Source organism: Lolium perenne, chromosome 2, assembly GCF_019359855.2.
Source record: "Lolium perenne isolate Kyuss_39 chromosome 2, Kyuss_2.0, whole genome shotgun sequence".
Classification (NCBI taxonomy): Eukaryota; Viridiplantae; Streptophyta; class Magnoliopsida; order Poales; family Poaceae; genus Lolium; species Lolium perenne.
Genome location: NC_067245.2, coordinates 3,188,311 through 3,200,216, shown reverse-complemented (window position 1 = coordinate 3,200,216; position 11,906 = coordinate 3,188,311). Strand labels below are relative to the sequence as shown.

The following is an 11,906-nucleotide window of genomic DNA, read 5'->3' as shown; positions in this document are numbered from 1 at the left end:
TCACCGCATAATCGGATCATCCTACTCAGGATTGGGCCTCGCGGCCACGCACGGTGATCGTAAGCCGATCCTAGACAAGGCCTAAAAACCAACACGAGGTTGATCCCCGGAACTTCCTGTCTAGGACTAACGAACGACACCCTACGTGCCGCTGGATCCTCCAGCCCCTTGTAAGGCCTAACTATTGCAGATATTAAACTAATCCTTGATGAACAAGGAGCAACCGTAACGGATCAGATCTACTAAATAATGATCAAGCGGGGTGCCGCCCCTACACCTAAGATAGGTGTAAGGGCGGCTAGATATGCAAGGGTTGCACTACGATAGCATGTTACGCGAAGAACTCTGCTAACCCTAACCACTAGTAGGAAAAGCCTCATCAGTGGCGCACCAAAAACACATTCTGTGGCGCATGGGTGGTGCGCCACAGAATTCTCGCCACAAAAATAAGGATTCTGTGGCGCACCAGCCAATGCGCCACAGAAAGTTATTCGTGAGCACTGGCGATGGTGCGCCACGAACAGAAGTCTTATTTCGTAGCGCACCGCCGGTGCGCCACAGAATTTTTTTTAAAATTTCAAAAAAAGTGGCGGCCAGATCTAGATCTAGATCTAGATCTGGGGCCGCCGAATTTTTTTTTAAATTTTTCTGGAAGGTCGCCGGAGGTGGGTGATTGGTTGCGTGGGTGGGGTGGGTGGGGTGGGTGGGTGGAGGATGAGGCCGGCCGGAGGAGGTGGTGGTGGTGGAATAGGAGGAGGTGGAGGTGGAGGTGGTGGTGGTGGTGGTGGTGGTGGTGGTAGAGGAGGAGGAGGAGGAGGTGGTGGTGGTGGTGGTGGTGGTGGTAGAGGAGGTGGTGGTGGTGGTTGTTGTTGTTGTCGCCGGAGGAGGAGGAGAAGGTGGTTGTTGTGGAGGAGGTGGTCGCCGGAGGAGGTGTTGGTCGTGGAGGTCGCCGGAGTAGGTCGCCGGAGTTGTTGGTCGCCGGAGTAGGTCGCCGGAGTTGGTCCCCGGTGTAGGAGAGGAGAGAGGAGAAGTGGAGAAGTGGAGGAGAGGAAGAGAAGAGGAGAGGAGGAGAAGGGGAGAAGTGGAGAAGTGGAGGAGAGGAAGAGAAGAGGGGAGGAGAAGGGGAGAAGTGGAGAATGGGAGAAGGGGAGAAGTGGAGAAATGGAGGAGAGAAGGAGAAGTGGGCGCCAGAAATTTCAAATTTCGAACGTTATTTCTGTGGCGCATGGGCACTTGGTGCGCCACAGAATTTTTTTTTCTTTTTTTTGTATTTTGCAGCAAAAAATCTTTAACTGCCCGTAACTTTTTACTCGTTTCGAATTTGTAGATTCTAAAAATTGTCCAACCGGGCAAGCCCCGGGGAATTCGAATGTAGATTTTTCGTGGGAACATTTTGATATATTATGCGTTTTTTTTCGAGTTCGTATGCAACCAGAAATCCAGTTTGATGATTTTCCCACGTAATTTTGCAAAAAAAGTCGAAATTATTGTTTGTTAATTCTCAGTGGTAAAAGATGACATAATACATAGGCATCTTGAATGGATTTATTTTTTGAAAATTTTATCTATTTTTTTATTTTTTACAGAGGTTAAAAAGGCGTCCGGGGTGGAGTTGCATGGAACTCATGTGCGCCACGAAATAAGGCTTTGTGGCGCACCATCCCACGTGCGCCTACGAAAGTCTTAATTCAGTGGCGCACCAGGACCGGTGCGCCACAGAGTCTTAATTCAGTGGCGCACCGTGCCAAGTGCGCCATTGAATGTCTTATTTCTGTGGCGCACGTGATCCTGTGCGCCACAGAAATAGTGAAACCAATGATTGGGGCTGACCCCACCAAATTTCTGTGGCGCATGGATCCCTAGTGCGCCACAAAATTAAGCTATTTCTGTGGCGCACCGTGTCTGGTGCGCCACAAAATAACTTTCTGTGGCGCATTTTTGGTGGTGCGCCACAGAAATAAGCTCCGCCTATAAGGGTTTTCCTACTAGTGAACACATCTATGATAAATACGTTGCTCGCCATCAACAAGGCTTCAGTACGAGCAACGCATGAACAACGTGGAGCTTGTGCTGCCTAGATCGCAAGATGCGATCTAGGCAGCATGTTGCTTACCGGTAGAAACCCTCGAGATGAAGGAGTTGGCGATGCGCCGAGATTGATTTGGTTGGTTGAACGTTGGTTGTTTTTTATTCCATAAACCCTAGATACATATTTATAGTCCAAGGGACTTTCTAATTCAGGCGTGCACCTAACCGTGCACGGGTAAAACTCTATCTTCTAATCTAAGATGCAATCTACTAAAATTAAAGATACACGGGCAATCTAGCCCAAACTCTTCGTGCGAGGCCGCTTCAGAGATCTTCCACGTGTAATTTTCCAAGCCCATCTCCCTTACGGCCCACCTCCTGATTTGGCCAAAATCTGGTGATAACACACCCATGCCACTAACGGGGAGCCGCTTCGCGTGATCATACGCCGCCTGGAACTTGTTGCATTCCGTTTGAATTGCTCCCCACCTCTTTTGGAGCGATATTTCGCTGCGGTCGCTCTCAAATGGCTCCTGTCCATATTTGCGATGTTCATGGAAGTATTCATACATCCGGCGCCAGAATGCGGTCCCCTTCTGCTCGGCACCCGTCAACACATCTTGCCCGATGGTCAACCATCCATCGACGAGCACCTTGTCCTCCTTCTCCGTGTAGTTGCCAGTTCGTTTGCTTACCCGGCGGGCTCGAGCTTGTGCAGCTGCGGCTTGTGTGAGGGCCTCACCGAACAACGGCTCCTCCGCGATGTTTATCTTTGCCGGGGCCGGCCCAGTTGTGCCTCCTCCGTGTGTCAATGGGAGGTGGCCGGGGAGCCTCTTTGTGTCGAAGGATATGGCAGGGTCGTCGGCATTGTCTGCAGCGAAAGACGGAGGGGCCTCGCACGGTGGACGGTGACCGCACGCGCGGCCGACATATCGTCGAACAGGTTGCGTGCACCGGCCATCGCAGCCTGCTTCCTGTGTTCTTGGGGCCTTTGGAGTTCGCCGGCGCACGGTTCAGGTCAATGGACGAAGGTGACGGCCCCCGTCATGGACTCGCCCACCTCCGGTGACCCATCCCGTGGATCGGTACGCCCGCCGCCTGCAATGCGCCCCCATTTCGTGCCCAAACGGGGCAGTCGGTGGGGCAGTTGACCTTGGAGGAAGGGGCCGGGTCACGGACGAGGCCGAGCTCCCCCCCGAGGCCGCGCCGGTGCCGGGGATGATCATGTGCTGGCTGAGCGCAGCGTGGCCGTAAAAGAGCATGGCCTGCGCCTGCTGCTCTTGAAGGAGAGTGGTCTTCGCGACCGTTTGGAGTTCGAGGAGCTGCTCCGCTGCCCGCACCCGCTCCTCCTCGGCGGCGGCCTTCTTCTTCCGCAGATCACACGCCCTGCGCCGCACCCCCCCGCTTCTTGCTCTCCATCGCCCTCTGCTCCGCGGTGAGGTCGGGCTTCGCCTTCTTCGTCGGCGGCCCGGGCTCCACGACCACCGGAGCGTCCAGTTCAGGAGCCGCCTCCACGGCAGGAGCGGCAACGGCCGCGGGCAGTGCGTCCTCTCGGATGGTGGCGGTGGTGGCGGTGGCGGCGGCAGTCGCTTCGTCGGCCATCTCTAGGTTTTGGGAGTACAGTGGAGTGTTTCTGTTTTGGGAGGCAGACAGGCGGGCCAGGGCGGACAAGGGGAGGACGCGAGCGACCAGCCTTTCGCGTCCGCGGCCACGCAAACTCGTCCAAGATTTGGGCCGGGTTTGGGTCGTCCCGGACGCCGCGGCCATCCGTTTTAGGGATGGGTCCGCGCGCTGGGCCGCGTTTTTGTCGCCCGGTTGGAGATGCCCTTACTCCCCATTGCATGGGTCAGGGCTATGTATCCGGATGCCACTCAAAATATACCCACCGAATGCATTCATCTGCATGTGTGGGTGGGTGCGTGATGGAAGGACCTGCATCAAGACAATGGATGTAAAAGGAAATTACAGGATATTCATTCCAATGCTGTAGATGTTTTACTTGCAAAAACCCAGTCAAAACTCAAAGTTAGAATTATTCCCGTTACTGATGTACTGACCTGATATTCTCGAAGCCAGGGTTTAATAATCTGTAACCCAATAGCCATTTTCGATACTTGCAAGCTGTGCATGCATGTCGCGAGAGGCTGCATGCAGATACCAGAAGATAAGTAGCAGGCAAAGTAACCACATTTTACAGAGGATCAAACAGAAATAAGTACGATGTCAACTTACCAAATAAGTTAATAAATTCAGGAGCAACAATTAATAACAGGCAACTTTTGGTGGAACAGAAAAGTATTGAGGAGGTAATTAACAGTTAATGTTTCTCCCTGTTTGAAAGCTCAGAAGACCAGGAATTTGGATTAGCCTTTAATTTCCTAGGTATCGCCTGGCTGGTTATGTTCACGCTGAAGGTCATTCTGGGAGGAGTGTTACACTGGGTTCTGCCCTGGGCATGTCATCGGTGAAGTGTGTTCGTGCGGGCCAGGGTAGCCAGCTGGGTGAGTGTTTATATGGCTGAGCGCTTAACTAAGAGTTGACGTACGAGCTAAACTGTGAACATGGAAGCAAAAGGTTGTACCACAGAGGTTTGGGGCAGTGCCCCACCACCCCCGGACTGAGATCAGGTGACATGCCTTAGGCATGTCACGCATGAACAGTGCAGTGACATGCACCGTAGGCCGTAGGATTGAAAATGAACGCACACGATCAAACACTGTAGCGCGCGACTGTAGATTGTCCTGTAGCGCATGCACTGTAGCAATGTCCTGTGCCAATATCCTGTAGCAAATGCACTGTAGATGGTCCCTGTAGCAGTGATATCCTACCATCTAATCTTGATCCGACGGTGAGAAAAGGGGTGCATGTCACCGCACTGTTCATGCGTGACATGCCTAAAGCATGTCACCTGATCTCATTCCCCACCCCCACCCCCTCTGTCCCCCATGCTGGACTCTACGGTTCGCCATGGTTTGCTTCTGGAAGTGGAAGGAGAAGGTGAATGTTAGCAACTGCGCAGTGGCATGGTGTGTATGCTTGTTTGGTGGTCTGGGCGTTAGAGATCTGCAGAACACTAGCTGGTCTCTCTTGATAATATGGCCTTGCAGTTGAGTCGAGTCATACAAGCCATGGGCGCAGATCATCAGCGCCATCTGGGTGATGCTCCACGATTACTCAAAGGTGCTAATCATCCACCAATGTCTGGTTGGCCAGATGGATTGATGGGCATTCAATGCTGGAGTTGATGCCCACAGTTCTGGCAGTGGTTGGGACATGCACACAGTCTTGCTGTCCGTGCAGTGGTGGAGCAGGGTCACTGGAACCACCGCATTGCCACTACCCTGAATATCCAAGGTATCTTGGAGATTCTCAACTTGGCAGATATCATCAATCAAATCCAATTGACTGAGGGAACCATGGACAAGTTCGTGTGGAGCTGGACTTATTCTTGGAAGTACTTGGCACAATCAGCATACGAGAAGTTCTTTGCTGGAATGGTATAGCCGACGCTCTGGGGATAGAACTTGGACTGCGGTGCTTTTGAAGTGAAAAAATCTTTTCTTTGCTGGCCTTGGCAAATCGTTGCTGGATGGCACATAAGTTGGCGCCTGAGGTCTGCAGCACCTGCAGGCTTGCCCTCTCTGTGACCAGCATGTGTCTTGACCCGTCAGGTTTGGTTTCAGGTCCTGCCTGTGTCTTGACCCAATCATCTTCCAGGCCAACGACAAGTTACTCTGGTGTCTTGAATACTATCAAGGATAGCAGAAGGGGCATCGCCAGAATTTTGCAAGGAGCAGATGTCGCCAAGTCGTGCCTGGAAAATCCTGAATGGCATGTTTATGATAATTATAAACTCAACTCTTGAGCATAACGTGAAATATAATAGTGAAGTGTCAGATATTTTATACTTCAGTTGTGAACTTGTGATGTCAACCACTTCATTCTCAATTCTATTTGTATAGTGATAAAAGAAAATTGAACCATGATCGAATTTCAATTGAGAGAATACAAAAAAGATAAGAGCTAACTGCATAATTTCTGAAATTCTAAATAATGTGTTTTCCCAACAATTCTATTAGTAATAGAATTTGTGCAGAAACTACACAGTTGGTAAAATATCTTATTTTACAGCTTACATAGTAAAATGCAGTCTTTCACATTAATGATTGTATTCTAAAGTTTCTCTAACAAATCACCCTCCTTAAATGTGAAACCATATATAGTGCTAAAAAGGGATTTACCTGCTGGTCATGTCGCCACTCAAATTATACATTCTTATAATGTCTATGGAGCTGGACGCTGATCCAAGATATGTGCTACAAACATATCCTGTAGCTACAATAGATAACAGAGAAAATCATTAATGATTGTAACTAACATATGCATTAAATTGTGATGCAAAATACACACAAAAATCAGCTCTAATTTTAACATTTACAGATATTAATAAACACCTCAATTTGGTGGAGGCAGGTCCCTATAGCTTTCATATTCAGTGGATGTGTTAACTTGTGATAGATTTAGATGCAACAACATTTCTATTGTACATGCCAAGTAAAAAACTGAGAAATGTCAACTTCCCGCAGCGTAAGTTGTTAACAGCTAGGTTGAAATAGTGTATTTTGAAAAAGATAAATGGAGCACAATCTGCATACAACTAAATTCCATTCAACTAGGTAGCTTAATTTAATACTCCTTTTTGGAGTACAAAATATTGACCAGTAACACAAAAGAAAAGCACAACATACCTCCTAAGCGTTCGGCTACAGCTCCAGCAACTAAACCTCCAACCATGTCAACCACAAGCACATCTGAATATGCACCAACATTGGCCATCGACAACATAAGAGAGAGTGTATCAACTCGCATAAACCTGCAGAACACAGAAAAGAAAGCATAAAGTAAAGTGCTAAGCTATACACATGCAATTGTATATAAGCAACCAAATCCAGAAATTAAATATAATAGTGAGAAGGAAAAAATTATTTGGCACTAGCTCGTAATGAAAGGAAAATAGTTTACCCTATCCGAGCAGGGTACTTCTTGAAATATGTCTCACAAATGCTGCAGTATAAAAGGAGCAAAAATATTAGATACTTTTACACACCTTCCAGATATTACATGCTATTTATAATGAACTCCATAGAAAAGGGCAATAGTAGTTTTTTCAAGCGTCGCACACTTCACAAATACATGGTACAAAAGAATTTATTTAAAAGTATGCCAGCTTTCTGAATAAGTTAAATCCAGTTCACTTGGTAAGCTTTCAAACGAAATGCTAGAAAAGTGATATGTTCTATTCAGAGAAAAATTCCAACCTCTGACCCCACACAACCAACCTAACAAGTTAATTTGCAATGCAACCTTTTATGCAGTCACAAGTTATTTCATGTTAACCAACCTATAGCGTTAATTCTTAGAAAAAAGGGGGCACACGAATATTCAAGAAAACAGCAGTGTGGGCCTTAAGTTAAAAAATATTTCACTTTATTCTACTTTTTTTCCCCTCTCTGCCCACTTCATATCTCGATTCATCATGTTTCGTGTCATCTTCAGATTTAAAAAAAAAACGTACAAATGGTTGTATTGATGAATGATGATAGCATATTTTAATCCTTCTGTTGCTGCCTCTACTGAAGAAACATAGAATAGGCGAGTTGTAGCACAAGATCCGGTAGAATCCAGTACAAGTTGGTGTGACCTAAGGTAAGTTGGGCTATGAAAGTTTAGGCACAACAGACTAGATTACCAGCATAGAGAGAGATGGTGCTGCTAATGCAAATGAAGTGGGGTGCGATACCTTCGAGAGCACTTTCGTCGCGTACTTCTTCTGTTTCTTCAGTTTGTATTTCTCACTGATCCCACTAGTTTTTGTAGCTGTGGTTTTGATGAATTTTAAGCTTGGGTAGGACACACATTTAGGCATATGTTAAGCATCAACAGTTTCGGGTTTGGGGAAAGGGGTTACTGTTTGTCGACGCGCGCAATTGTCCTCACTGCTCCCATAGATGTCAGCTGCCCTGTTCGAGAGCTGCCTGTACTGAATATGAGTGCTGTTGGCAAATGAAGATAACCTTGATGTAAAGCGAGAAGGTCCAGATATAATTTAGTCTGTGATGACTCTTTTAATGCTCTGAGGGATCATATAAGTACCACCATCGCAGCACACACACTATAGCTTTATTCTATTCTAATAAAGTAATTCAAAGAGGATTAATTGCAGTAGCGTGCTCGTCAACTCAGGTAACCAGACTGTATTTCATATGATGATTCAAATGTTGAGTGTTTTCTTTTATGTCTGCCTCATCTTTTTTGTTTCTGAACTTTGAGCTACAGTTTCATCTCAGATGATATTTTGTGCTTTCTACATGACCTATACCATAAAAGGTTCAGTATTTAGCATTGCATTCTAGTTCCTACACCTTAATGATACATTTCGGTGCTCTGATTGATGCAGGTATACTGGAGCCAATAAAAGCTGGTATCAGGGATGCAAAATTAGGAGTGGGCAAGCAAGAGCAGGACGACTTCTTCACGTCGGAGGACAATGTTCAGAGGAAGAGGCTAAATGTTGAACTTGAGGAGACTGAAGAGCATGTTAAGAAGCGTGAGGTGCGCAGTCATACACTGAGTGCTGATTTCTGTATTTTCTTTCGAGATTCTTATGGGTTGGTGCTTCAGCCGTGAAAACCGAACGGCGTTACATAGCATCTAAGCTCGTGTGCCATTTGAATATGGAGTTCCTAGCATCAACCCTCGTGAATTTTGAGCATCCTGTACACTTTTTATTTGGTGTTTTCTTTTTTCCTGCTTGGTGCAAATCATGACAATCCAGGTCACAGCAGAACGTGAGCAGAAAATCCGCAGTGAGGTTAAGGAGATACAGAAGACCTTCTTTTGCAGCCTCTGTAATAAGCAGTACAAGCTGGCATATGAATTTGAGAGTCATCTGAGCTCATATGACCATAATCATCGGAAGGTAATTCTTTGTATACAGTAGCTCCATTCGATCTATCTTTAACTGACCATAATCATCGCAAGGTAATTCATTGTATACAGTAGCTCCATTGAATCTATCTTTAACTGATCTTTAGCTTGTGATTCTTTTGATTTTTATGCTGTATGTGCATCTATATCGCTGTCTCTCATCCTTATGTATCATTTTCCCTCTTCACAGTTTGTATCATTCTGGTTGTGCAGAGATTTAAGGAAATGAAAGAAATGCAAAGCAGCAGCAACAGCAACCGTGATGACAGGCAGAAACGTGAGCAACAGCGAGAAGAGAAGGAAATGGCCAAATTTGCCCAGCTGTAACTACTCCAAACTTCATCTTTATAAAAAAAAAACATGATGAAGTTTTTCTTAGGAATGCATTGAATGTTTATCAAATTTGGTAATATTTTCCTTGATGAAACTCCAGGGCAGATGCTCATAGAAAGCAGCAGCAACAGAAGCAAGAACAGCCAGAGAACTCGGGAGAGAAAGTCACGTCAAAGCCTGCCGCTGGCAATCAGGATCAGCGTCGAACGTTGAAGTTTGGCTTCTCCAAAATGGCCCCTTCGAAGGTGCCTTACATCAACTCAGCATTTTTTTATTTCAACTGATATGACGCTTTATGGAAGTAAAGATAATTGTGCTTGCATTCTGATAACTCTAAGCTGAGCTTGAACATGTCTGCTCCTGCTTCAGAAACAACATTTTTCACAATGCGAAAAATCACGAAAATATACCACATGCACATGTCGCAAATAATATGAGCACTCTTGAAAATTGCATGCAAATATATACATTTTTTTGCTGTTCAAAAAAGAAAAAGAAATCCATTGCTCAAATAGTCGCCCTTTTAGCCTCTTGTCCTTGTCTTCTTTTTGCAGACACACTAATGTACTCGTTTTTAACATAAATGTTTGTTTTGGAATATTTTGGCAACTACAAATACACTTGGGTTTTTTCTCAATCTAAAAACAGCAGATGGTCTAATGAATAAAAAAGGAAATCTTCCGGTGGTGTATCTCTTCTTTCTGGACAGAGCTCTCCTCTCACCCTCTCGTCTACACCGACCTCAGCCTCCCTTGAGAGTCGGCAAAAAATCCCCGGCTCGCTCCCCTCTCGTCTCCGGCGGCGATGCCGGCTGGCGTGGAGGAGGACGCGCAGCACGGGCTGTACAGAGTAGTCTAGGCTTCGTTTTCGGCGAGATGCCGGTCGTTGGCTGTATGCCGGTTGTTGGCTGTATGCCAGTAGCTGGGAGAGCACGGGATCTTCTGGGTCAGATTCAGTGCTACCTGGGAGCCCTTCTCCTCGCCATGATGCTCCAGTGGTCGGAGATGAAGGCGGCGGAGAGCAGCTCCAACGTGGACTCCCTCAATAAGGCCCTTGTTAATGGTGGCGGCCTGGATTTGCTCGGTGGAGATGGTTGCTTTCTTCTGCCTGGTTGGCGTGGTGCCGGCGGGGAGGAGTGCGCTGTCGATGCATTTGGCGGTTCCAGGTGGTTGCGGGGAAGCTCGGTGCTTCAATCCGGAGATCCCTACATGGTGGCCATGGCTTGCCACCATGATTCTCGGCCGAATAAGCGGCCTCTCCGAGCGCCATGGATGGCGTTAGTTCAACCTCCATTTCGGAGGCCCTTGGATGGATTCTCGTCGGCGTTCATCGTGCTTGCTGCTCCAAGTGGTTTCGTCCCCGGTGGCGGTGAGGGCGGCCGGCGATGGAATTCTCGCTCCCCTGGTGGAGGAGAAGGACCCGATTGCTTTTCCTGTAATCTGTTTAGGGTTCTTTTTGTAAGATCTGAGGACTGCTTTGTAATCTCTTTTTCCCCTAGTGTCCTCTGTAAATTGTACCCCCACCGACGGAAGTAATGATGCACCTGGGCCCTTCTGGGCCATTCCCTTGTTCAAAAAAAAAAATGAATAAAAAAGTGGTTTCTGCTTGCATTTAGGCATTTGTGATTTGAACTTCACTGAATTTTTTGTACTCTTCATGTTCACATGTTGTCTTCAGTGTATATCTATCATGCTAGCGCCAAATGGCTAATTATTTTCATTGCATTGTTTAATTGTCAATTCTGTATACCAAACTATCTCTTAAAGTCAGTCCTCCTTTCTATGAATTGATAGGCTCCTGTTGGCAACGTCAGCAAGAAACCGAAGATCGCCACGAAAGTTCCTTCAGTCTTCGGAAATGACAGTGACGATGAAGCATAATCTTCATCTGCCCTCCCATGATGACACACACACACAAGGGGAAATGTTGCTCTGTAGATTCCTGTAAGCTATCCCTGAGAACATTCAGTGTATGTAATGTCTTGTCCATGCCGCTGGTTTGACCAGACATGGATAGCGGCATCTTCGACAATCCCATCAACAGACAGAAACTTCAGACGTGTATCAACGTCAGCATACACTGTAACAGGCGACTCTGTTTGTACTTTCATGCCAGAGTTTGGAAATCGCTTGGTACATTCAGTCCTGGCAATTAGATAACGCCTTTGGGGCACCTTTGTATCGTCATTGTTAGACTTGTATGTAACACAACATGGTATTCAGAGTTGTCAATGCACCTGTTACTTTGAGCATATGATGAAATTCTGGTTAAGAAAAACGCAGCTTGATTTTTCAAGCGACTGTGTTATCTCAATTTTTGGTAGCAGAACAGTTGGCCAGATGCGTGATGAAAGCGAAAATGGCTTGTTGATGGAGCAGCTGGCCGGACAGACATTAGTTTCGTCTGTACATTTAACAAGACATACATGTTATGCTCTCGTGCCTGCAACCCATATCTGATATTACCTGCAACCATACCAGTAGTAGCAAAAAACACAGAAGACATATTCTCAGGTACTGTAGTAGATAGTACTAGTGAGAAGCAAAGTCTGAAGAAAG

The 11,906-nt window shown here is 46.5% G+C and overlaps 2 protein-coding genes across 2 annotated transcripts; one reads left to right on the top strand and one right to left on the bottom strand.

The window, feature by feature from the left end:
- Nucleotides 1-5,198: 5,198 nt before the first annotated feature.
- Nucleotides 5,199-7,099, bottom strand: LOC127328162 (uncharacterized). Its single transcript, XM_051354786.2, has 5 exons — nt 7,051-7,099; nt 6,777-6,901; nt 6,270-6,363; nt 5,762-5,852; nt 5,199-5,369 (listed from the first exon to the last, which is right to left on the bottom strand). The coding sequence occupies exons 2-5, from the start codon at nt 6,895-6,897 to the stop codon at nt 5,199-5,201; spliced, it is 477 nt and encodes a 158-aa protein (XP_051210746.1). The 5' UTR covers nt 6,898-6,901; nt 7,051-7,099.
- A 1,355-nt stretch (nt 7,100-8,454) lies between these two features.
- Nucleotides 8,455-11,520, top strand: LOC127330939 (uncharacterized). The gene is made up of 5 exons (XM_051357020.2): nt 8,455-8,640; nt 8,864-9,007; nt 9,229-9,338; nt 9,449-9,593; nt 11,142-11,520. The coding sequence occupies exons 1-5, from the start codon at nt 8,455-8,457 to the stop codon at nt 11,226-11,228; spliced, it is 672 nt and encodes a 223-aa protein (XP_051212980.1). The 3' UTR covers nt 11,229-11,520.
- Nucleotides 11,521-11,906: the final 386 nt, after the last annotated feature.